The sequence below is a fragment of the Jaculus jaculus genome, chromosome 7 (assembly GCF_020740685.1).
Source record: "Jaculus jaculus isolate mJacJac1 chromosome 7, mJacJac1.mat.Y.cur, whole genome shotgun sequence".
Classification (NCBI taxonomy): Eukaryota; Metazoa; Chordata; class Mammalia; order Rodentia; family Dipodidae; genus Jaculus; species Jaculus jaculus.
The window spans coordinates 144,030,290-144,057,347 of NC_059108.1; the positions used below are offsets into that span (position 1 = coordinate 144,030,290).

A 27,058-nucleotide genomic window follows, 5' to 3' on the forward strand; every position below is an offset into this window, starting at 1 on the left:
AACCACCTTATTTTTTCCAGCAAGGCAGTAACTTTTGTCTGAATCTTAAGTGTTCAACAGCCCTGTGAAAGAGCTGAAATCTGTTTCTCCAGTAGGTGGCAATACTGTTCTTTAAGAAAGAAAAATCACACCATAGCTCACTAAAATATGATCTACTTCTTTATTTTGATTCAGAATGTGTACCTGTACATAGGATGGCTACTTGGAAAGTTCCTGAAAAGGTAACTGTATGGATTCAATTGGTAGTTTTCTCATGTAAAACAAAATTAGATATTCCTTCTGGACAACTTGATAGTGCAATTATGGTTGCTGTGGTGGTGGTGGTAGCTTCTCTTTTTCCCCAAGGTGACCAAAACAAAAAACATACTGAGATTCGACAACTAGGATTAACCTAAGAAATGGTACTTAGACCCCATCGGAGTCTTCAGGGATAGTGGAAGCACCACCTTCAGTTGCAGTTCGGTGCTTCTCCAGTTTAGCAATCAAGTCTTTGGCAGGATTGAAGACCCCGTGGGTCTGCTGGTCACAGACATAGCAGCGTGGAGTGGTGCGGTAATGCTGCAGTGCACACCTCTCACAGAAATAATGCTTACACTTGGTGACAACTGGGTTTTGGAAGGTTTGGCGACAGATGAAGCATTTGAAAGGGATTTCCTCATCGTCGCTTTCTACTTCATAGTTCTCGTCCTCATAGACACCATAGCGACCCTCATCCAGCTCACGTTCGATCTGCCACCCGTGCTTGTAATCCGAACGGTCGTGGAGGAATTTGCAGCTGTCTCCGAAGCCGCAGAAGCCGGTCTCCTTATAGTCCTTGCAGATGTCGGGCTGGTAATCCCAGCGCACGGTGGCACGGAGATGCTCGGGCGCTCGGATGGGGCCCTTCCTCACCATCCCGGAGGAGGCATTGCCCATCGAGGTGTCCTTGGGCTTCATGTATTTCTGGTAATTATTGATTCCCCGGTAGATTTTGTCGTCCTCCTTGCCCCGCAGCTCCTCCTGGATCTTCTGGCTGCGCTCAAAGATGGCTTGTGCGTCTCGCTCCTTCTCCGTGTCCAGCTCGTAGACGGCGGTCGCCCCCATGTCCTCGGGCCCCACGGGCTTGGCCGAGCGCGTGGACTTGTAGACCACGCCCAGCCCCTCGCCCTCCTCCTCGCTGCTCAGGTCGCTGTAGGCCGCCTTCGGTCTACCGCCGCCGCGGGTCTTCTGGATCATGGGGTTGTGGGCCGCCCGCCTCTTCTCGGGCCGGACCACCGTGCTGCCTTCGTCGCTACTGCTTCCGCTCTCCCCCGGGTCCCGGCCGCTCGGCGGGCGCTTCCGGCGGCCCGCGCTCCCTTTCCGCGCTGGCTTTCTGAAGAGGAAGGTGCACACCTGGTCCGCCGACTTTCCCGGAGAGAGTTCCTCAGCCATCCTGGCGAGCCGAGCGCCTAAACGGCTGGCGAGGCTGCGACGGGCCGGCGCGGGCGGCTACGTCACGGCGGTCCTACGCAGCCACGTCCCGGCCGCTCGGCGCTCCGCAGCGGCGCACAGCCCCGGACGTCAGTGCGCATGTGCCGGCTACCCAGCGGCCAGGAAAGGAAAAAGTCCGTTAGGTCTGTATTCAGAGGTTTATTTACCATGGCTCTGTATCTTATTTCAATGAGGACAAAATTCTAGCCTCAAAGAATTGCCAATTCATGGGCTGCAGAGATGGCTTAGCGGTTAATCGCTCGCCTGTGAAGCCTAAGGACCCCGTTTTGAGGTTCGATTCCCCGGGACCCACATTAGCCAGATGCACAAGGGGGCACACGCGTCTGGAGTTAGTTTGCAGTGGCTGGAAGCCCTGGCGTGCCCATTCTCTCTCTCTTCCTCTCTCGCTCTGACTCGCAAATAAATAAATAAAGATTTAAGAATACTTTAAAAAATATTTTTTTAAAAAAGAATTGCCAACTCAGGGCCGTGCGCAGTGGCGCATGCCTTTAACTCCAGAGGAGGATCACTGTTTGAGAATACATACTGAATTCCAGGTCAGCCTGGGCTAGAGCGACACCCTCCCACGAAAAGACGGACAAAAATAGACTATGAGGTAACGGTATGTGACTTGCCAGAATATGCCATGAAAAAAAGAAACTTGCCGGGCGTGGTGGCACACGCCTTTAATCTCAGCACTCCAGAGGGAGGCAGAGGTAAGAGGATCACGGTGAGTTCGAGGCCTCCTTCAGAATACATAGTGAGTTCCAGGTCAGCCTGAGCTAAAGACCCTACCTCGAAAGACCAAAAGAAGAAGAAAAGAAACCTCCTAAGGTTGGGAATGCACGTCCGTGGTAGACAGCATGCCTAGCCTATATGAAGCCTGGGGTCTATTCCTAGAAACTCAAAACAAGACAGCTTCTACCTAGCCAACTAGTCTGGTTGTCTGAAATGTGCTTGTGTAGAAATTTAGGACAAGCTAGCAATAGTGATACTATTTTATGAACATTACACACAACTGGTCATTAAGGTTGCTGAAAAAGGCTACAATATTACTAATTTTCCTAAGATCTTATGAAAGTTTTACTGTAACTTGTTCTAAGTTGAAACTTGAAAAAGTTAATTGCATGAAAAAAGGTAACTTTTAACTCTTGAATTATTGTTTTGTTTTTTTTTGTTTGTTTGGTTTTTTTTTTTTTTTTTTTTTGAGATAGGATTTCACTCTAGCTCAGGCTGACCTAGAATTAACTCACTATGTAGTCTCAGGGAGGCCTCCAGCTCATGGCCATCCTCTGGGATTAAAGGTGTGCGCCACCACACCCGGCTATAAATAACTAACTTTAGATGTAAAGTCATCCACCAAGTTATGAAGAGACTTAAGCAGATTACAGCAGGCCCATGTGGGAACAGGCCAAGGCCTCCCACTAATCACTGACAACAACTAGATAGTGTTTGTGTACATCACTTTGGAAACAAATCCTCAAGCTCCTACCAAGCATTCAGATGACTGGTATCCCTGGCCATACTAGAAATCAAGCCTTTTAATATTCTCACTATGTGACATACAATCTTTTTAAGGACTTTATTTGTCTACTTTTTCCTTTTATTATTATTTTTTATTTATTTGAGAGAGAAAGAAAAAGCTCCGGAGAGAGACGGACAGATAGGAAAAGAATGGAAATGCCAGGGCCTCCAGCCACTGCAAATGAACTCCAGACACATGTGCCACTTTGTGCATCTGGCTTATGTGGGTCCTGGAGAATCAAACCTGGGTGCTTTGGCTTTACAGGCAAGTGCCTTAACCACTAAGGCATTTCTCCGGCCCTACTATTTCTTAAATCTATAACAACCCTATGTGTCAGTTAACTCTTATCCACATTTTACACACAAGGAAGGCAAAATATAGAAAAGTAACTTCGTTACAGGCACAAGGCTGATTTTGATTACTTATGTCACTTACTGCACTATCACTAGTGAAATAAAGCTGTATTTTGAGCTGAAAGAATAGAAAAAGAATGGCAAGGTTAGAGAAATTTTCTAAAAGTTCTTAATTTCATCCCTACAGTCCCCTCATCCTCTCCTCTCTTTTTTCCCCTTCCAGGTAGGTCTCACTTGAGCTTAGGCTGATCTAAACTCTGTACTAGTCCCAGGCTGACCTTGAACTCACAGTGATCCTGCTAACTCTACTTCCATGGCTGGCACTCTACAGTCTTCTATTAATTATTATTTTGCTTTTTTTTTGAGGTAGGGTCTTCCGATAGCCCAGGCTGATCTGGAATTTACTATTTAGTCTGAGGGTGGCCTGGAAGTCAGGCAATCCTCCAACCTCTGCCTCCTAAGTGCTGGTATTAAAGGTGTGTGCCACCATGCCCTGTGAGTCTTCTAATTTTTTTAAAAAATGACTTTCCCCTTTAGAACTTGCTACTTTTCCAATACTGCATACTGATAGTTGGCTTTTTTAAAAAAAAAAAAAAAAACGATTGAAGCTTACTTTTTCATATATAACAAATATTGCAAATACCACAGCAATTGTTAAGAAAGACATATTCTTTGTTATCAGGATAAATACATAGTCATAATTATATTTAGTAGTTGTAGTGATCAGATATTTTGATGGATTCATTAATTATTTTTCAAGACAGGGTTTGGCCTTGTCATAGTCCTGCCTCAGCCTCCTAAGTATTAGTATTAGAGGTGTGTGCCATCCTGCCCAACTTATTTATTTATTTATTTGAGAGCGACAGACACAGGGAGAAAGACAGATAGAGGGAGAGAGAGAGAATGGGCGCGCCAGGGCTTCCAGCCTCTGCAAATGAACTCCAGATGCGTGCGCCCCCTTGTGCATCTAGCTAACATGGGATCTGGGTAACCGAGCCTCGAACCAGGGTCCTTAGACTTCACAGGCAAGCGCTTAACCACTAAGCCATCTCTCCAGCCCTGATAGTTTAAAAAATTTTATTACATTTTATTTATTTGCAAGCAGAGAGATATAGCATTGAGAGACACAGAAAGAATTGACATGCCAGGGCCTCTAGCCACTGCCAATGAACTCCAGACGTATTTACCCCTTGTACATCTGGCTTGCGTGGGTCCTGAGGAATCAAACCAGGGTCCTTTGGCTTCACAGGCAAGTATCTTAACCACTAAGCCATATCTCCAGCCAATAGCTGGCTGCTGCTGCTTTTTTTTTTTTTTTTTTTTTTTTTTTAATTTTCAAGGTAGGCCCTCATTCTAGCCCAGGCTAATCCTGGAATTTACTCTGTAGTCTCAGGGTGGCCTTGAACTCCCAGCAATCCTCCTACCTCTGCCTCTCAAATGCTGGGATTAAAGGTGTGCACTACCACATCCAGCAATACTTGGCATCTTTTATTTTATTATTAATTAATTATTATTTTTTAGTTTTTCAAGGTAGGGTTTCACTCTAGTCTAGGCTGACCTGGAATTCACTCTGTATTCTCAGGGTGGCTTCAAACTCACAGCGATCCTCCTACCTCTGACTCCTGAGTACTGGGATTAAAGGCATGCGCCACCATGCTCACCTAATAGTTGGCTTCTTTTTTAAAAAAAAATTATTTATTTGAGAGAGAGAGAGAGAGAAAGAGACAGAGAGAATGGGTGTGCCAGGGCATTCAGCCACTGCAAATGAACTCCAGAATCATACACCTCCTAGTGCATCTGACTTACCTGGGTCCTGGGGAATTGAACCAGAGTCTGTAGGCTTCACAGGCAAATACCTTAACGCTAAGCCATTTCCTCAGCCCTAATAGTTGGCTTCTTATAGAAGTCAGTCTAAAGGTTTTAACGGCAGATAAACATGGGAGGGTCTGTTGGCTGAGATTTAGTTAGTTCAAAAAGAAATTTATATTAGAAAAAGAACAGTCTCACCAGGTGTGGTGGCGCACACCTTTACTCCCAGTACTTAGGAGATGCAGGTAGGAGCATAGCCATAAATTCTACCCTACCTCAAAAGAAAAAAAAAAAAAAAAGGACTGATGAAGATGTGGCACATTTACACAATGGGGTTCTACTCAGCAGTAAGGAAAAATGAAATTATGGAATTTGCAGGAAAATGGATGGATCTGGAAGGATTATACTTAATGAGGTAACCCATGCCCAGAAAACCAAAGGTCACATATTTTCTCTCATATGTGGATCCAGGCTACAAATGATTGAACTTCTATGTGAGTAGGAATAAAACTCAGTAGCAGAGGCTAGAAAGCAGATATAAAGGGAACAGAAATGGAGCAGGGGTGGGTGCTTAACAGGATACTATGTATAGATGTAAGTAGAAGAACAGATTAATGGGGGTGAAAAGGCCTAAGTGAGGTCAGGGGAAGAGACTGAGCAAAGGAAAGATGGAAGGAGGGCTAATCAAAATCTAAAAGGATATAAATAAGGCATATGGAAACCTACTTTTTTGGACAATGGAACACTCAGAAACCATAGATTTTTACTAGAAAATTTTCAGTGCCAGGAATGGGATACTTTCCAGTGAGTTGTTGGCCAGGGAGGTCACTAATACCCCCAAAACATTACAGGCCATGGCCAAGACCCTTGGTTTCCTACCAGGAATAGATGGTAAGACCCTACTACTGAAAACTCCACATATTTGGGCTGCAAGGTCACTGAAAAATCCTGCTGGAGCTGAGCTAAAAGCCTACAAGTAGACCCACTGACAGAAAGCTGGAAAAAAACTATGCTGCATGCAGCTCAATGAGAGAGAGAGAAATAACCAGAAGAAATACTCAACAGTGGACACTGCAAGCCTTAAAATTGGCCAGCCAGGGCTGGAGAGATGGCTTAGCAGTTAAGCGCTTACCTGTGAGGCCTAAGGACCCTGGTTTGAGGCTCGATTCCCCAGGACCCATGTTAGCCAGATGCACAAGGGGGTACATGTGTCTGGAGTTCATTTACAGTGGTTGGAGGCCCTGGAGCGCCCATTCTCTCTCTATATCTGTCTCTTTCTATTTGTGTCTGTCGCTCTCAAATAAATAAATAAAAATAAACAAAAAAATTGGCCAGCCAGGACAAATGAGCCAATAGGTGCAATAGTGGCATATCTGTTATGGGAGAAATCAACCACTTTGTAATTGGATTGGAGGCCAGCTCCATGGAAGGGAATATATCCCTGATACTGAAAACCTACAACAGGGGTAGTTATGAGCCCCGGGAGTCTAACGTCTGCTGTCTGGCTAAATGTATATACTATGCTCACCAAATGTCCCAGTAAGCACTTCTCTTAATGTTCATAGCTACATACTAATGTTACTCTCACTTTTTAAAATATTTCATATTTATTTATTTATTTATTTCACAGAGAAAGAGTGGGGTAAGAGAGAGAGAGATAGAGAGAGATTGGGCACACCAGGGCCTCCAGCCACAACAAACAAACTCCAGATGCATGCATCCCCTTGTGCATATGGCTAATGTGGGTCCTGGGAAATCAAACCTTAGTCCTTTGGCTTTGCAGGCAAATGCCTTAACCGCTTAGCCATCCCTTCTGTCTGCTACTCTCACTTTTGGTTAGAGAGGCTTCTGTTTTCAGATGGCAGTGACCTTGGGATGACTCAGAAGGCACCATGGTGCTGAGAAGAAGTGACAGAAAAGTGCTCAGCACTGAAATATCTCTATCACACCTTCCAAGGCTCAGGGTCCACTGCGAAAAAGGTGGCAAAAAGAATGTAAGAGCCAAAGGAAGGGTAGGACTCCTTACAACGTGTCCCTCCAGACACAAAATGGGTAGAAAGGTGGAGGGAGTGCTAGTCAAAATCTAAGGAGGATATAAACAAGTCATATGGAAATCTACTTTTTTGGACAAAGAAACACACAGGAGCCACAGATTGTTACTAGAAAAATTTCAGTGTCAGGGATGAGATACCTTCCAGTGAGTTGTTGGCCAGGGAGGTCCCTGATGCCCCTAAAATATTACAGGCCATTGCCGAGGCCCTTGGTTTCACACCAGGAATAGATGGTAAGACCCTATTGCTGAAGACTCCACATACTTGGGCTGCAAGATCACTGAGAAACCCTGCTGGAGCTGAACTGAAAACCTTCTCCATGTAGAACAGCTGACAGAAAGCTGGAAAAAGTCACGCTGCATGCAGTTCAATGGGAGACAGAGAAATCACCAGTGAAGATACTCAACAGTGGACACTGCAAGCCCTATATTTGGCCAGCCAGGCCTAATGAGCCAACAGGTGCAATAGTGGCATGTCTGATATGGGGGAAAACAACCACTCTCTAATTGGACTGGAGGCCCATTCCATGGGAGGGAATATATCCCTGATACTGAAAACCTACAACAGGGGTAGTCATGAGCCCTAGGGGTGTAACACCTGCTGGTGTCTGGCTGAATTTATGTGATATGCTCACCAAACTTCCCAGTAAGCACTTCTCTTAATGTTCAAACCCATATATTAATGATGCTACTCTCACTTTTGGTTAGAGAACCTTCTCTTTTCAGATGGCAGTGACCTTGGGATGACTCAGAAGGGACTATGGAGCTGAGAAGTGACAGAGGAGTGCTCAGCACTGAAATATCTCTATCACACCTTCCATGGCTCAGGGTCTGTGGTGGTTTGATTCAGGTGTCCCCCATAAACTTAGGTGTTCTGAATGCTAGCTCCCCAGCTGATGGAGATTTGGGAATTAATGCCTCCTGGAGGGAGTGTATTGTTGGCGGCGGGCTTATGGGCTTTATAGCCAGTTTCCCCATGCCAGTGTTTGGCACACCCTCCTGTTGCTGTGTTCCACCTTATGTTGGCCAGGGGGTGATGTCCACCCTCTGCTCATGCCATCGTTTTCCCCTGCCATCGTGAAGCTTCCCCTCGAGCCTGTAAGCCAAATAAACCTCTTTTTCCCAGAAGTTGCTCTTGGTTAGGTGATTTCTAACAGCAATGCAACCCAGACTGCAACAGTAAAGTGGTACCGAGGAGTGGGATTGCTGCTAGACACCTGACTGTGTGGCTTCGGCCTTTTGAAGCTGATTTTCAAGAGGAATGTGGAAGGAGTTGAAACCTTGGCCTAAGAGATGCCTTGCAGTGCTGTAAGTACAGCTTGATGGTCTATCCTGGTCAGAGCTGAAAGACCCGAAGGCAGTAAGAACTATGGACTGTGAGGTTTGGCTTATGAGAGTGAGAAAAAGCTTTGCCTGGACTGGGCTAGCAGTTTGTGTGAGAAGCTTGCTCTTGTGCCCATGTCCTGAGAAGTTGTGCAGGGTTGCTTAGCGTAGAAATGAACTGGTGTGTGCAGAGGGATATGGCACAGAAAGGAAAATCTTTGGGTGAACTGCTGCCCGTTCAGCTGCAACTGAGAGATTACAACCTTTGAGACTGGGCTAGCTGACCTGCGCTAGGGCAACAAGAAGAATGTCAACTCTTTTGAAGGTGTCTGAGTGCTCAAGGAGTGTCCTGTTCTTCAAAGTCTGTTTTATTCCCCCCTGGATTAACAAATTGGCACCCTACCTGGTATCGTGGAGTATAAGAAATGCTGGAAAGAGGGTCATTGAGTTTGCAACACGGTCTTGTGTTTTGAAAATGGCCATGGGCAGTGTGAAGCGGGTTTGCTGGTTGCCTGCATAGAGACCCCATGGGGCCATGAGGATGAACCGTGGCTTGCAGTGGAGACCCAGTGGAGATGCTGGGACCATGAGATGGCTGCCGAGGAGCTGCCGGTCCCCATGAAGTTTTCCAGGACTGTGAGTAGCCTAGCTGGAGGGGCGGAATTGGAATGCCAGAGACTTGTTGCTGGTTAGAATTATCAGACTTGAAGATTTGTCACTGGTTTGAGTTGCTGGACTTGAAGCTACAGAGTTTGATGTCTGCCCTGGTTGTTTTAAATCTTGTATTGGTTGAATGTTTCTTTGCTATGCCCAATGCCATCTTTTGCAGTGTGAATATTTATTCTGTGCCATTATGGGTTTTTTGAGGTTATATTTTGGTATTATGGCTCAGTTAAAAGATCTTGAACTATGGGGATGTATGAACATCATTGGAATTGATAAAAACTATGGGGACTTTTAAAGTCAGACAGAATGCATTGCATTTTACATCATGTATGGTTATCAGTTTATGGGGGCCAGGGGCGTAATGTGGTGGTTTGATTCAGGTGTCCCCCATAAACTTAGGTGTTCTGAATGCTAGCTCCCCAGCTGATGGAGATTTGGGAATTAATGCCTCCTGGAGGGAGTGTATTGTTGGGGGCGGGCTTATGGGCTTTATAGCCAGTTTCCCCATGCCAGTGTTTGGCACACCCTCCTGTTGCTGTGTTCCACCTTATGTTGGCCAGGGGGTGATGTCCACCCTCTGCTCATGCCATCGTTTTCCCCTGCCATCGTGAAGCTTCCCCTCGAGCCTGTAAGCCAAATAAACCTCTTTTTCCCAGAAGCTGCTCTTGGTTAGGTGATTTCTAACAGCAATGCAACCCAGACTGCAACAGGGTCCATTGTGGAAGAAGTGGTGGAAACAATGTAAGAGCCAAAGGAAAGGTAGGACTCATTACAACATGCTCCTCCAGACATAAAATGGCCTGTATATCCATGATCTAACAGTGCCTGACACTACCTACACAAGACCATCATAATAGGAGGAAAAGATCATGACATCAAAATAAAAGAGAAACTGATTGAGAGGGAGAGGGGATATGATGGAGAGTGGAGTTTCAAAGGGGAAAATGGGGGAAGGGAGGGAATTACCATGGAATATTGTTTATAATTTTGGAAGTTGTCAATAAAAAAATGGCCTGGATATTCAAGACCTCACAGTGCCTGACACTATCTTTATAAGACCATCATAACAGGAGGAAAAGATCATGACATCAAAATAAAACAGACTGACTGAGAGGGGGAGGGGATATGATGGAGAGTAGTTGTGAAGGGAAAAGTGGGGGAAGGGAGAGAATTACCATGGGTTATCTACAATTATGGAAGTTGTCAATAAAAAAATAAATTAAGCTGGGTGTGGTGGCACATGCCTTTAATTCCAGCACTCAGGAGGCAGAGGTAGGAGGATTGCCATGAGTTCTAAGACACACTGGAAGTACAGTGAATTCCAGGTCAGCCTGGGCTAGTGTGAGACCCTAACTGAAAAAACAAAACAAAATTAATTAATTAAGGGCTGGAGGGATGGCTTAGTGGTTAAAGCCTTTGCCTGCAAAGCCAAAGGACCCAGGCTCAATTCCACAGGACCCATGTTAGCCAGATGCACAAGGGATGCATGTGTCTGGACTTCATTTGCAGTGGCTAGAAGCCCTAGCATGCCCATTCTCTCTTTCTCTCTCTCTCTCCCCCCCTCTTTCTCTGTCAAATAAATAAATGAATAAAAATAAATATATATAAAGAAATAAAATTAATAATTTAAAGTTTAATTAAATGAAAAAAAAGAACAGTTTGTCAAGATATTCAGTTTCCTCTTTACCTCTCAATACCTAAAATATGAAGACTTGTGGAAATAAAAGGTTAATACCATTTCAAAAGAGAAAAAGAAAGACGGAAAGAAGAAAGAGGCCAAGCATGGTGCATGCCTTTAATCCCAGCATTAAGGAGGCAGAGGTATGAGTATGGCTGTGGGTTTGAGGCCAGCCTAGGAATAACAAAGTGAGCCCCAGGTCAGCCTGGGCTAGAAAAGAAACAGACAGAGAGAGGAAAGAAGGGAGGAAGGAAGGAAGGAAGAAAAGAAGGAAGGGAGGGAAGGAGGGAAGACTTACATCTTCTAATTCTTTTTCCACTTGGATTTTTCTCTTCTGGAATTGTTTTATTGTTTTTAACTCTGTCTGAATCATGCCAATTTCTTTGGCTTTTTGACTGAACTGTTCCTCCAGCTTACGTATTTGCCCAGTATACTTTTGTTCCTGTATTCAAAAAAGAAGTATATGAGTTAGGACAAACAAATATTCTGTAGTTTCTATGAAGGTTTGAACCATTTGTATATCTTCTTTGAAGAAATGTTTCATTTTTATTTTTTGCATAAAATTTTAATTTCTACAAAATGATGCTAACTGCCTTGTCTGAGAAAAAAAAAATTGAACTCAGCCTGGTGGCACATCTTTAATGCTACTTAGGAGGCAGAGGTAGGAGGATCACTATGAATTTAAGACCACCCTGAGAATACACAGGGAATTTCAGGTCAGCCTGGTCTACAGCAAGATCCTACCTCAAAAAAAAAAACAAAAAAACAAAAAAACACAAGCAAACAAACAAACGAAAAAAAAAACTAACTAATTTAACCCCAGAACTCAGGAAGCGAAGGTAGGAGGATAGTAGTTCAAGGCCAGCCTGGGACTACAAAGTGAGTTCCAGGTCAGCCTGGGCTACAATGAGACCTTACCTCAAAAAAAAAAAAAAAAAAAAAAAGGCTGGAGAGAGGGCTTAGCAGTTAAGGCACTTGCCTGCAAAGCCAAAGGACCCAAGTTCAACTCTCCAGGACCCACATAAGCCAGATGCACATGGTGGTGTATGCATCTAGCGTTCATTTGCAGTGGCTGGAGGCCCTGGCACGCCCATTGTCTATCTCTCTATCTCCCTACTTCTGTATCTCTCTCTCTCAATAAAATAAAATTAAAATTAAAAAAAATTGGGGGCTGGAGAGATGGCTTAGCGGTTAAACGCTTGCCTGTGAAGCCTAAGGACCCCGGTTCGAGGCTCGGTTCCCCAGGTCCCACGTTAGCCAGATGCACAAGGGGGCACATGCATCTGGAGTTCGTTTGCAGAGGCTGGAAGCCCTGGCGCGCCCATTCTCTCTCTCTCCCTCTATCTGTCTTTCTCTCTGTGTCTGTCGCTCTCAAATAAATTAAAAAAAAATTAAAAAAAAAAATTGGGTTGGAGAGATGGGTTAGAGGTTAAGACATTTGCCTGCAAAACCAAAGGATCCAGGTTTGATTCTCAAGGATCCATGTAAGCTGTACACACATGTATCTGGAGTTCATTTACAGTGGCTGAAGGCCCTGGCATGCCCATTCTCTCTCTCTCTCTCTCTCTGTATCAAATAAATAAATAAATATTTTAAAAAAAAGAAAAGAAAAGTTCAGGCCAGGTACAGTGGTGCATGCCATTAATCCCAGCACTGGGGCTGAGGTAGGAGGATTATCAGGTGTTCAAATCAGCTTGAGGCTACAGAGTGAGTTCCAGGTCAGTTTGGGCTATAGTAAGACCCTACCTTGAAAAACACCAACAAATAAAAAAATAGAATCAAGACTCTTGGCAAGGGAGAAGGGTAGAAGGGTACAACACACAAATACAAAGTTAAATAAAGATCCTATATCCCTGGCCTGGGATATAATAGAATAGCACACCTGCCTACCATGCAGAAGCCCTGCGTTTTATTTTCAGCATCCCTATCCTCTCCCAATCTTACACACTTTCATATGAACTGCACTATTAGTATGAATTCATGATCTGGTGATACGTTTGTTTTGAGATGATGTCTTGTTGCATTGCTCAGTCTGGCATCAGAACTTCTAACCTCTAGATTCAAGTGATCTTATTGCTTCAGTCTTTCAAGTAGATAGTGTGCACCACCATACCTGCAGAGTATGTTGTTTGAGTCTCCACACAACCAAGTGTGTGGGCTTTAAGGCTGTTGAGCTGCTTAGATTCTTCTAAGGCTCTGGGGCTCAAACCCTGGGGGCTTGTGTATGCTAAGCAAACACTACCGCTGAGCTGTGCTCCTGGCCTCCCCTCCTTCCCACTTATTCCTACTGGGTCTACAATAACTGAGCTCACTAGCAATCTGACTTACCTAAAAGTGAATTATTAGTATATGTAGATACTCACCAATTTTACCTTCTCTTCTTGGGCTTTTTCCTTTGTTTCAACCAATTGCTGTTTCAATTTTTCAATCTGCAGATGAAAATACAGAAGGTATAGAAAATTGCTGTGTCCCACTTTTGTATGTTTCTCTTGTTTTGTTTTGCTTTGTTTTCTTAAAGAAAACCTGTAATGTTAGAACAATTTTTTAAGCAAACACTCTTTATTTTTATTTATTTAGACAGAGAAGGGGGAGAGGGGGAGAGGGGGAGGGAGGGGAGGGAGGGAGGGAGGGAGGAGAGGAGGGAGAGAGAATGGGTGTGCCAGGGCCTCTACCACTGCAAATGAACTCCAGATGTACATGCTCCCTTGTAGGAGGATCCCTGTTAGTTTGAGGCCACTCTGAGATTACACAGTGAAGTCCTGTTCATCCTGGGCTAGAGTGAGAATCTACCTCAAAAACTAAAAATAAATAAATAAAAGTCTTACTTTCAGGTGTCTATGGTAGAGAATCTCTCATTATCTCTCATTCATGGGCACAAGAAGACATACACAAGAATCTCCTCTGAAAATTTGTTTGTAACAATGGATAAAATGAAGTCTACTTAATCAACAGAGTGATAAGGACAAATACATTTTAATATATTGATTTAGTAGAATTTTATCTTTTTTTAAAATTGTGTTTATTTTTATTTATCTGAGAGCAACAGAGAGAAAAAGAGGCAAAGAGAGAGAGAGAGAATCGGCACACCAGGGTCTTCAGCCACTGCAAACAAACTCCAGGTGCATGCGCCACCTTGTGCACCAGGCTTACATGAGTTCTGGGGAATCGAGCCTCAAACCAGGGTCCTTAGGCTTCACAGGCAAGTGCTTAACCGCTAAGCCATCTCTCCAGCCTGATTTAGTAGAATTTTATTAAACATATAATGTTACTGTGACAAATTTTAAAAATGAACTTAGTTTTGTGGAAAAAAATCACAAATTATTGAGTTAAAAATAAGTTGATGAGCAGGCAGAATGGTACAAGCCTGTAGTTCTAGTTTTTCAGAAGGATGAGGCAAGAGGGCTAATTAAAGACCAAGAGTTTTAGCTGGGTGTGGTGGCGCATGCCTTTAATCCAAGCACTCGGAAGGCAGAGGTAGGAGGATCATCGAGAGTTCAAGGCTACCCTGAGACTACATAATGAATTCCAGGTCATCCTGAGCTAGAGTAAGACCCTACCTTGAAAACAAAAACAAAACAAAAACAGAGTTTAAAACCCATGTGGGCAATATGGTGAGACTTGAACACACAGTTGCATACAATAATATGGTCTTATTTTAAAACAATGAGTATACCAATTTGTGCTGTAGGAGAATTGCTATGAGTTTGAGGCCACCCTGAGACTACATAGTGAATTTCAAGTTGGCATCAGCTACCTACCTTGAAAACCCAAAATAATAATAACAATAATAATAAAAATAAAGTATTTTAGCCAGCTTGTCGGAAAAAGAGGTTTATTTTGGCTTACAGGCTCTACGGGAAGCTCCACGATGGCAGGGAAAACGAATGCATAAGCAGAGGGTGTACATCAGCCCCTGGCCCACATAAGGTGGACAACAGGAACAGGAGAGTATGCCAAACACTGGCAAGGGGAAACTGGCTATAACACCCACAGCCCACCCTTGACAATACACTCTATCCTGGAGATGTTAGTTTTCAAATCTCCATCAGCTGGGAACCTAGCATTCAGAACATCTAAGTTTATGGGGGACACCTGAATCAAACCATCACAATGGTTAAGGTGCTTTTCTGTGAAGCCTAAGGGCCTAGGTTTGATTCCCCAGTACCCACGTAAACCAGATGCACAAGGTAGCATATGTATCTGGAGTTCATTAGCAATGGCTAGAGCCCCTGACATGTCCATCCTCTCTCTCTCTCAAATAAATAAATAAAAATATTTCTAGGGCTGGAGAGATGGCTTAGTGATTAAGCGCTTGCCTGTGAAGCCTAAGGACCCCGGTTCGAGGCTCGGTTCCCCAGGTCCCACGTTAGCCAGATGCACAAGGGGGCGCACGCATCTGGAGTTCGTTTGCAGAGGCTGGAAGCCCTGGCGCGCCCATTCTCTCTCTCTCCCTCTATCTGTCTTTCTCTCTGTGTCTGTTGCTCTCAAATAAATAAAACATTAAAAAAATATTTCTATGCAAGCACAGAGAAACAGAGAGAGAGAGAGAGAGAGAGAGAGGGAGGGAGGAGTGTGCTAGGGCCTCCTACCATTGCATATGAACTCCAGATACATATGCCACTCTGTGCATCTGGCTTTACATGGGAACTGGGGAATGGAACTGGGGCCTTTAAGCTTTGCAAGCAAGAGCCTAAAGCACAGAGCCACTTCTTCAACCCAAAATATGCTTTTCTTTTTCAAGGTAGGGTCTCAATCTAGCCCCGGCTGACCTGGAATTCACTATGCAGTCTCGGGGTAGCCTCGAACTCACAATACTCTTACCTCTGCCTCTGGAGTGCTGGGACTGAAGGTGTGTGCCACCACTGCCACCATGCCCAGTGATCCAAAATAGGGTTTTTTTTTTGGTTTTTTGAGGTAGGGCCTCACTCTAGCCCAGGCTGACCTGGAATTCACTACATAGTCTCAGGGTGGCCTCGAACTCACAGTGATCCTCCTACCTCTGCTTCCCCAGTGCTGGCGTTACAGGAATGTGCCATCACACCTGGCTTCAAAATACTCTTTTCAAGATCCTTTAAATACTCTTTTAAATTTAAAGGGCTGGATAGATGGCGTAGTGGTTAAGGCATTTGCCTGCTAAGCCTAAGGACCCTTGTTTGATTCCCCAGTACCCACATAAACCAGATATACAAGGTGGCTCGTGTCTGGAGTTCATTTGCAGTGGCTGGAGGCCCTGGCGTGCCCATCCTCTCTCTATCTGCCTCTTTCTCCCTCAAAATAAATAAACAAATAAAAGAGAAAAAAAGATCCTTGAAAATTATATTTATGCCCTACAATCACAGAGGGTAGTAAGGATCACATGGTTTTCTACCTACCTACCATATTATCTTTTTCCTGATCCTGCTTCTTCAGGAAGCTTAATACAGACATTGTGTCTTTTTCCATTTTATACTGCTGTTTCTTTAATTCCTCATTACATTTTGCCAGTCTTCGGGAGGTATCGCGGTACTCAATTCTAGAGAGTTCTGTGACTTCCAACCTGGCCTCCCAGAGGGAGGCATTGGCTTTGGCTCGTTCAACCACATAGTCATCTGGTTTTATTATCTTCCTGAATGGGAAAAGGAAATTGACAATATATAATCTTCTCTGCCCCATTAGTATTATCCCTCTTTTGTTTTGCTTATCACTTCTGGGCACATAAAAGCAAATATTATGGAATGAATTAATTAATAAGAAATATTACATTTATTTAATTAAATAGGTGCCTTTTCCTGGGAGAGAACAGCTTGGGAGCATAATTTTCAAGGACTGGAAAAGCAAAGAGGAAAAATATAAGTCAAATTCATAAAGCTTTCTTGGCATGACGCACACCTTTAATCCCAGCACCTGGGAGACTGAGGTAGGAAGATCACTGTGAGTTTGAGGCCTGTTAGCCTGGGCTAGAATGAATGTTACCTTGAAAAACAAAACATCAAAACAACAACAACAAAAAATAATGAAGTTTTTCGATCTTCTAATTTACTTATTTATTACTACTCACTCTGTTGTCAACCTTGGTTTTCTTCACTGCAAACCAACTCCCTAATTGTTACATTTCGGAGGACAATTATATACTTGTAGTTTGCCCACTTACTACACACCCCCACCCCTGACAGCTAGTCCTTTGGACAATAGATCAAGTCAATTATGTAAGTATGTTAAATAGTTTACTAGCTGGTACCATGGTTTACCAGGCTTTAAGGATACCTGAGAAACAAAGTATAATCATTTATGAAGACATGAAGAGAATATTTTTAAAATATTTTAATTTATTTTAAATATTTTATTATTTATTTGAAAGCAGGGAGAGACTGAGAATGGGTGCACCACTCTCCTATTGCAAATGAGCTCCAGACACATGTGTCACTGTGTATATCTGGCTTTATGTGGGTACTGGGGAAATTGAACTGGAGCCATCAGTTTTGACAAGTAAGTGCCTTAAAACCACTGAGCCTTCTCTCCAGCCCTATTTTTTTTTTCCAAAGTAGGGTCTTGCTCTAGACCAGGCTGACCTGAAATTCACTATGTATTCTCAGGGTGGCCTCGAATTTATGGTGATCCTCCTACGTCGGCCTCTCAAGTGCTGGGATTAAAGGTGTGAGCCATCACACCTGGCTCCAGCCTTATTTTTATTTATTATTTATGTGTGTGTGTGTGTGTGTGAGAGAGAGAGAGAGCGAGAGAGAGAGAGAGAGAGAGAGAGAGAGAGAGAGACAGAGAGAACAAAAGAAGGAAGGAAGGAAGGTTGGTTGTACCAGGGCCTCTTGCTACTGCAAACAAACTCCAGGTACATGCATGATTTTGTTGAAGTGGGTACTGGGGGATCCAACCCAGGCTGAAAGGCCTTGTAAGCAAGCACCTTTAACAACTGAGCCAGCTCCCCAACCCTGGAGAGAATTTTTGTTGTTGTTGATGTTTTGAGACAGGGTCTCGTTCTAGCACAGGCTGGTCGGGAATTCACTAGGTAGTCTGAGGCTCACCTCAAACTCCCGGCAATCCTATCTCAGCCTCCCAAGGCATGTGCTACCACGCCTGGCTATTTTGTGTGTGTGTGTGTGAGTAGATTTTTCTATACTTTCATAGTCATCCTCTATATCCACTCAACTCCTGGTTTTCAGTCCCTTTGCACTCCTATCTCTTTTTTTCTTTAAATCCAGGCCAGCTCTATCCCCAACTCCTCAGACTGTCATAGCAGTCATCTCCCTTTCCAAGGTGACACTAGTGATAGAATGATGTGCTACAGTCATCTAATTGCTCTATGAAGATACTAGAAAACTTGAGGTAAGAACTTCTGACAGGAGACCACCAGCTAGAGAAACAAAGTAGGGTTTCTCAAACAATGTGCCATGGAACAAAAGGTATGTTGCGTCTTCTCCTTGTCCAAGTACTGCAGATGAATGACCAAATATAGAGAACATATGGTTTTGAGTTCCAGGAATGTGATAAACCCTTGTCAATATTTAGAAAGTGCTAGACTAACTGTCCATTTATGTGTGTGTTTAAATTACCTTGTAGAAGAATACTTAATTTTAATGCAAGGGAGGAGGGTTAGAGATATAGCTCAATGGTAGAACAGTTGCCTAGCATGCTTAGAGGCTCTGAGTTTGATTACAACATTGGAAAAATAAAATAAAAATAAAGAGGGAAACAATAAGCTACAAATACTTGGCCTATCATTTTATACAGAAAGTTTTTTTAAGTTAATTAATTTATTTTGAGAGAGAGAGAGAGAGAGAGAGAGAGAGAACTCCACACACATGTGCCCCCCCCCACCTTGTGTATCTGGCTTATGAGGGTACTGGGGAATTGAACCTAGGTTCTTAGGCTCCACAGGTTAATGCCTTAGCCAGTAAGCCATCTCTTCAGCCTATAAAAGTGTTTTTTTTTTTTTAAGTTTTATTTATTTATGAGAAAGAGAGAGAGAGAAATGGTCATGCCAGGGCCTCCAGCCACTGCAAACAAACTCCAGATGCATGTACCACCTTGTGCTGGCTTATGTGGATCCTGGGGAATTGCATCCTGGATCCTTTGGCTTGGAAGGCAAGTGCCTTAACTGCTAAGGCATCTTTCCAGCCCTCCCCCCTCAAAGGGATCTGAACTTAGATCTCCATGCTTCATGGAAAGCACTTTTACCCTCTGAAACATCTCTGCACCCCCAACTTTTCTTTCCTTCTCTCTCTCTCTGTTTGCGAGGTAGGCTCTCATTCTAGCCCAGGCTGACCTGGAATTCACCTATAAGTCTGAAGGTGGTGTCCAACTCATGGCAAGCCTCTTACCTCTGCCTCCCAAGTGCTGGGATTAAAGATGTATACTACCGTGCCTTTTTTTTTTTTTTTTTTTTTGAGAGAGAGAGAGAGAGAATGGATGTACCAGGGCCTTTAGCCATTGCAAACAAACTTTAGACACATGTGCCACCTTGTGCATCTGGCTTACGTGGGCCCTGGGGAATTGAACCTGAGTCCTTTTGCTTGGCAGGCAAGCATCTTGACCACTAAGCCATCTCTCCAACCCTTTCTTCTTTTTTCTTTATAAAGCACCTAAGTTTATTTCTTGAATTTCTTGGAAAAGGAAGATCAAGGTACTGTCCTTTCTTGTTTTATTTTTTAATTTTATTTATTTGAGAGAGCGAGAGGGAAAGGGGCGGCAGAAAATGGGCATGCCAGGGCCTCCAGCCACTGTAAACTCTAGATGTATGTGCCACCTTGTGCATCTGGCTTACATGGGGCCTGGGGAATTGAACCAAGGTTCTTTGGCTTTGCAGGCAAGCACCTTGATCGCAAAGCCATCTTTCCAGCCCCCCCCCCATTCTTGTTTTTTAGATAAAGTCTCACTGTAGCCGACTGGCCTTGCACTCATACAAGCCTTCTGCCTCAGCCTCCACCCCAACACCTAGCAGTGCTGCCATGAATTGTCTCATGAGGGCCTGGCTTCCTCACTGTTCTCAATGAGCAGAAAGTGTACCTGGGCAGAAGGGTGAGCCAGCCACATGCTGCATGAAGCCTCTTCTGTCAGGACCATATCCATTCACAAGGGGAAACTCCTGGGACATAACCATGTCACTAGCAATACTGTCACACTGGCCATGGCTGGATGTGGGTACACTCAGACTCCTGAAACCTCTGCACCTCTTCACCAGCCAGTACCCTGTGAAGCCTGTTAGTGGGGGTGGGGGTGGGTGGAGAACCACTGTGAGCATAAGGAAGCTTCTCTTCAATTCTGGGGCTCAGCCGCAAGGGGCACTCTTGGAGCCCATGGTTAATTTTGTCAAACTAGAAACAAGGTACCCACATATTTGGTAACACATTATTTTAGATGTTTCCTGATGTTTTGGATGTCAGTGGGTTTTGCACATCAAATTGAAGGTTTGAATAGAAGGAAATACCAGCCAGGCAAAAGGAAATTCTCCAGCAGATGGCTTCTGGAGTGGAGCTGAACCATCAGCTCTCACTGCAGATTCTGCACATTTGTCTTCGTCAAGTAAGTCACTACTTGCAATGAATTTCTGCTTACACATTGTGTTGGTTGTGATTCTCTGCAGAACTCACAGAAACCCTCTGAGGCTCATCACTAAGCAGACCTGTTCCTATTTGGACAGGAGGCTTCATGATCTGCAGGCCCCAAAGGCTTTTATGGCCTGCTCTACCAGCTGCACACCAGCCTTGACCCAAGACAATGCAGGAGCCTTGCAGCAAACAGTAAGCTGGGCCAATCTTTTCCTGTAGGTGAGTCCATCTTGGGGAGAGGGAGCCTCTTGTAAGGGTGTGCTTTCAATGAGAATTCTTCTCTGCTGGGGCACCATCTCTGTCTCAGTGGATTCAACTGTCCTTTTATCTTCTCTTGTTAATTACATGATCAACTGATTTAATGACATGGCTTCTGTCCCTTTACAGGGTCCTCCTGTAGTATTTGCTGTCAAATTTGTTTTATATTTGAAAATTAGCAGGGCGTGGTGGTATACACCTTTAATCCCAGCACGCAGGAGGCAGAGGTAGGAGGATTGTTAAGAGTTCAAGGCCTCCCTGAGACTATATAGAGAATTGCAGATCAGCCTGAGCTAGAATGAGACCCTACCTCAAAAGAAAACAACAACAACAAATATATATCTATATTTGAAACTTTTCACAAGTTAAACCAAATTTTTGATCATTCATTCAACACTTTACATAAGACTATTTTCCTTTTCCTTTTTTTTTTTTTTTTTTGTTTTTTTGTTTTTTTTGAGGTAGGGTCTCACTCTGGTCCAGGCTCACCTGGAATTAACTATGTAGTCTCAGGGTGGCCTTGAGCACTTGGCAATCCTCCTACCTCTGCCTCCAGAGTGCTGGGATTAAAGGCATGGGCCACCATGCCCGGCTCTTTTCTTTCTTTCTCTTTTTTGGTTGAGGTAGGGTTTTACTTTAGTCCTGGCTGACCTGGAATTCAATATGTAGTCAGGGTGGCCTCAAACTCACAGCGATCCTCCTACCTCAACCTCCCAAGTGCTGGGATTAAAGGCGTGCACCACCACGCCTGGCTTCTTCTCCTTCTTCTTCTTCTTTTTTTTTGGCTTTTCGAGGTAGGGTCTCACTCTAGCCTAGGCTGACCTGGAATTCACTATGGAGTCTCAGGGTAGCCTCGAACTCATGGCACTCCTCCTACCTCTGCCTCCTGAGTGCTGGGATTAAAGGCATGCGCCACCACGCCCGGCTTCCTTCTTCTTTTTGTTTTTCTGTTTTTTGAGGTAGGGTCTCACTCTAGCTCAGACTGACCTGAAATTCACTATGAAGTCTCAGGGTAGCCTCGAACTCACAGTGATCCTCCTACCTCTGCCTCCCAAGTGTTAGGATTAAAAGCGTGCGCCACTGCGCCCAGCTACCTTTTTTTCTTCTTAAAGACAATGTTTGGTTATATTAGCTCTATATTAGCTGGTCGGAAACTCACTATGTAGTGTTTCTGCATCAGTTTCTGGAAGGCTGAAATAACAGATGTAAACTGTACCCAGCTCTAGACAATTTACTTTCTAGACATACATTTTCAGGATTCCTTGCAGACTCATATATGGTGGTGGTGTTCAGCATGTGTGGCTCCCAATGTCTCTATAAATCATTGGAATAGAGAAGGCTCACTGCGTAAAGTATTTGCCGTCTGGATCCTCAGCAACTGCATACACAATGCCAAGTGTGCCTCCCCTTGCCTGTAATCCCAGCGTCGGGGTGCTGGTGCTAGTGGCAGGAAAATCCCTAAAATTTGCTAGCTAAGTAGCCACATGGGCTCCAGCTTCAGTGTGTGATCCCTTCAAAAACGAATGAATGGATGGGTAAATAAATGAATAAGTGGCCTGGAGAGATAGCTTAGAGGTCAAGGCTCATGCCTGCAAAGCCTAAGGATCCAGGTTTGATTTTCCAGCTCCCACATAGGCCAGATGCACATGGTGGCACCTGTGTCTGGAGTTTGTTCGCAGTGGCTGGAAGCCCATTCTCACACCCTCTGTGTCTCTAATAAGTAAGTCTTTTAAAAAATGAATAAGTTGGAGAGTGACCAGGAAGAGACAGTCAAGGTGTTTAGCCCCTGACCTCGCATACAGGTGTACACACACACACACAGACACACAGGAAGGAAAACGAAAAGAAACTACCGAAGCAAACCAGTCTGTTGGCATTCTAGCAGTTAAGTTCAAGTCTCCAGAGTCAGTTCAGGGGCATTACCAAGGTAGTGTGGGGAAATCCGAACAGCTAACCAATCTCGTCAAACCCGGTTTCGGTTGCCCCTTTGGGGCAAAAGCGTTCTTGAAAAGGTCCAAGGAAAAAAATGCTCAGACTAGAGCATGTTCTAGAAGCTAAGGTCATGTCAGCCTAACAGTGTCGACCTCTCCGCCTGGGTCCTGAAAAAGCGCGGATGCCGGCGGCGTGCCAGGTCGGGTGGCCCTGGCCTGGGCCCAGACCCGCGATGCCCAGGGCCGGGGGTGGGGCGGGGTGGGGAGGAATCCCCGGCTCCTTACTTCATGTTTTTGTCCTTGCCTTTGTTCTTGACTTTCTTTTTGTCCTTGGCGGGCATCTTGACGTCTTCTTGCAGGAGTCTCTCAGCGGAGTTCTCCCTCCTGGTGGCGGCCGCCGGGGCCGGCTCGGTCTCCAAGGAAACCACCTCGCCGGACGGGTAACGTCCTGAGGGCGGTTGCGCGCGCGGGGGGGGGGGGAGGGAGGCGGAGGGCGCAGGCGCCGTGACGTGGCCGCGCGGCGCGGGGGGCGGGCCCGAGAGCGCTCGGCGGGCGGCGGCGGCGGCGCGCGCGGGTGAGTGTGCGCGAGCCCGCGGCGGCGCTTCCCCGGGTCGGGCCGGCTGGGAGGAGGCCTGCCCGAACGGGAACGCGAGCGGGAGGCGGCCGGGCGCCCTCGCCTCCGGACTTCCACCTGCATCCTCGGCGGTCGTCCGAGCCGAGGCTGCGGGTCCTGCGTGTCGCCGACGGGTCGGTCACGCCTCAGGCGTCCACGCCGCACGGTCCCCCCCCGCCCCGCTTCTCTCCATCCCCACTTCTCCCTTGCGGGCTCGGTCGGGGATGGCACCGGGGGACGTCCCCAGGCTAAACGCTGTCCTAAAGGTTCCTTGTCTCCTTTTTCTGCGGAGGCTCTCCCGAGGGCGGTGGCTGGGGACCGGGCTGTCACGTTTCCGCCGGGCAGCGCCCACGGGCGCCCGGACGCTGGGGACGGAGCGGCGTGGAGAGAGGGTGGCCGGTGCCTTCCTTCGGGACCGACCTCCGGGGCCCATTCGAAACCCCGCTTGCATCCACCTGTCCCTTCTTCTGCAAAGTTGCATGAAGTTGAAATCGCTTGCCTCACACCCCGCAAACCTGAAAAGGAGTACTCCGAAAGTATTCTCCTTTTCCAGAGGAGGAGCCCTGTGATTAAGCCGTCTTCATTCAGTGAGAGTCAGTGAGTCATTAAGGGAGCGGTATTGTGACTGCCAAGGGAATAGTTTAGGAGACGTGTGATGGAAGCTCTGCTCTGCATCTTACTCCGTTTCAGATTGTTTAATTTTTTTTAATATTGTATTTTAAAAAATTATTTGTAAGAGAGAGGCAGAGAGAATATGAATGAGCGCGCCAGGGCCTCTAGCCACTGGAAAAGAACTCCAGATGTATGCTGCACCTTGCACATCTGGCTTTACGCAGGTCCTAGGGAATTAAAACTGGATCCTTAGGCTTTGCAGCCAAGCACCTTAACCGCTAAGCCATTTCTCCGGCCCTAAAGTGTCTTGAAAACATCATTGTATATCCTCCCTCCATTTCTCGAGAGAACATAATCCCTACAGGGTAACTGAGGTGAAGTTTTGACCTTTAATTCCTCTCTCCCATCCCCCTCACTGATGCAGCATATGAATTTTGTGCTTAGAAGGAGGTATGAGGCATGATGATTCTGTGAGGAGCCCTGAAAACCTTTTTGGACCATCTCTTGGCATGTTTATAGTTTATTTTGACTATATTTCTGGTGCATTTTCCTTTCTTTAACACTCCCGTGGGTCTGTGAAAGGAATCGTCATACGCTGAAGAGGTTGCCTCTGATAAACAGTCTATTATGATTTTGTGTTTCTCAGGTTCTGTCAAAGCACCCTTTTGGTAACTTTTAGGAAAGAGTAGGACATCTGTTACAGTTTGTATATTTGGAACTCATTGCAAAACCTGGTTATTTTACATTATGGAAACTTACCATTTGAATATAGGCCTACAGATTCATTTATGAACATAAAAATTTGTATTAAGATTGCATCTGCTGGGCGTGGTGGTGCACGCCTTTAACCCCAGCACTCGGGAGGTAGAGGTCAGTCTGGGTTAGAGCAAGACTCTACTTCGAAAAATACAAAAAGAAAAAAAGATTGCATTTTAGTAACACCAAGCATTGTGGTGCTCTCCTTAATCCCAGCACTCAGGGAGGCAGAGATGGGAGGATCTCTGAGTTCTAGGCCATCCTGAGACCACATAGTGAATTCCAGGTCAGCCTGAGCTAGAGTGAGACCCTACCTTGAAAAACCAAAACCAAACATACAAAAATAAAATAATAAAAAAAGCATCTTACTGTACGCATAGTGCTTTAAAGTACTTTATGGCTTATTGCATTTTACCATGCATGTTTTAAAAAATAGTAATTTGTGTGTGAAAGAATGGCAGACCAAAGGCCTTTTGCTGCTGCAAATGAAAACAAAGTCCAGATTCCTGTGCCACTTTGTGTATTCCTTTTTTTTTTTTTTTTTTTTTCCTGAGGTAGGGTCTCACACTAGTCCAGTCTGACCTGAAATTCACTATGTAGTCTCAGGGTGGCCTTGAACTGGCGGAAGTCCTCCTACCTCTGCCACCCTGAGTGCTGGGATTAAAGGCTTGTGCCACACGCCCGGCTGTGTATCTGGTTTTATGTGGGTACTGGGGAATTGAACCCAGGCCAATGGGCTTTGCAAATGAGCACCTTTACCCCCTGAACCATCTCCCAAACACCATACATGTTTTTATATATCATATTTGATTTTGTAGATAACTGTTGTCAAACACATATCTAATAGAAACATCAAGTTTATTTTTTATTTTTTTAGGTAAGGTTTCACTTTAGCACAGGCTGATCTGGAACTCATTGTGTAGTCAGTCTCAGGCTGGCCTTGAACTCACAGGTGAGTTCAAGGACAGCCTGAAAGGTTGTGCCACCACACCTGGTTTCAAATTTTCTTAAAAAAAAAAAAAAAATATATATATATATATATATATATATATATATATGTATGTATGTATGTGTGTATATATATATATATATATATATGAATGAGAGAGAGGAAGAGGCAGATAGCCAGGGCCTTTAGCCACTGCAAAGGAACTCAGGTGCATGCACCACCTTGTGCATCTGCCTTACGTGGGTCCTGGGTAATCGAACCTGGGTCCTTAGGCTTTGCAGGCAAGTGCCTTAACTGCTAAGCCACCTCTCCAGCCCCCCAGGTTTTTTAAATTTTTTTTTGAGGTAGGGTCTCACTCTAACTCAGGCTGACCTAGAATTCACTATTTAGTCTCAGGGTGGCCTTGAACTCACACCAATCCTCCTACCTCTGCTTCCCGAGTGCTGGAATTAAAGGTTTGAGCCACCACACCTGGCCGATTTTTTTTTTTTTAATTCTGTTAGAAATGATTCTAGAATCTAGTCTGAATCTCCACATTCTCTACCAAAGAACTGGATATTGTTTTCCAGTCATCTCTTGGTGAGGAACAACTGATGGTACAGATACCAGAACAGGAAGTTGCTATTTAGAAATTTATCTGATATAATTTCCTTCCTTTAACTGCTGGTAGGTAGCTTTACTGTAAATTTCAGGGATTATTTTACTGTATATATATTTACTGTATATTTTACTGTATTCCTTGTTTAGAATGCCAATACTTTTTTTTTTGTTTCTTTGTTTTGTTTTTCAAGGTAGGGTTTCACTCTAGCCCAGGCTGACCTAGAATTCACTCTGTAGTCTCAGGGTGGCCTTGAACTCATGGTGATCCTCCTACCTCTGCCTCCAGAGTGCTGGGATTAAAGGCATGTGCCACCACGCCCAGCCTTAGAACACTAATACTTTTAAATTTTAATAAGCTGCAGAGTGTTTTGTTGACTTGTGTTTGTAATTTTTTTCATTCAGTTCTCACAGTTTTTGGGTGACATAGAAATGTGGAGTATCTTGGCTGAATCTCCTTGCAGATGAGTTCATTATGATGCTGGTAAGTAGAGCAGGTGTGTGGATATAAGGTTGCATCTCTGCTAAACGTATACATCATATACTTCTGGTTGGTCATTTCTGCTTTATTTTATTTCTGAATTTGATTCTCTTTTGCCAAAAGATTGATTTTTTTCAGTGATTATAGCACCATCAAGTGTCACATTGTTCAATTTAGTAATATTAGGTATCAAAATTAATATAATTTCTAATTTTTCTCCTGGAAATTTCAAACTTATGCATACAGTTATGAGTGACTTCACTTGTTTTACTTTAGAGACATTTTTTTTCCCAGAAGTCACTTGATAGCAGACAGCACTTTGTTAGGTGAAAAATTTTGGCTGGGTAAATAGCCTTTGATTTTGTTTTTATGCAATCTTTAGAATCTTAAGTAAATACATTATTATACAAAAATATTTTTGGCTTGGCATGGTGGCACATACCTTTAGTCCCAGCACTCAGGAGACAGA

General features: G+C 44.6%; 2 protein-coding genes across 4 annotated transcripts in view; both read right to left on the bottom strand.

Moving 5' to 3' along the window:
- Bbof1 (basal body orientation factor 1) overlaps positions 1–23,039 on the bottom strand; it is a 59,062-nt gene extending 36,023 nt beyond the window's left edge. For 2 of the 3 annotated variants that reach the window (XM_045155091.1, XM_045155090.1), the window contains exons 1-4: positions 22,867–23,039; positions 16,230–16,458; positions 13,217–13,282; positions 11,152–11,295 (exon numbers count right to left, since the gene is read on the bottom strand). In XM_045155091.1, coding sequence (XP_045011026.1) covers positions 11,152–11,295; positions 13,217–13,282; positions 16,230–16,458; positions 22,867–22,922 — 495 coding nt within the window. In that variant the 5' untranslated portion in view covers positions 22,923–23,039. The other variant, XM_045155092.1, reaches the window with a different exon arrangement.
- LOC101612406 (E3 ubiquitin-protein ligase RNF113A) lies at positions 147–1,514 on the bottom strand. The gene has a single exon (XM_004649415.2). It carries the CDS (start codon positions 1,408–1,410, stop codon positions 406–408), a length of 1,005 nt encoding a protein of 334 aa, XP_004649472.1. The 5' UTR covers positions 1,411–1,514; the 3' UTR covers positions 147–405.
- Positions 23,040–27,058: the final 4,019 nt, after the last annotated feature.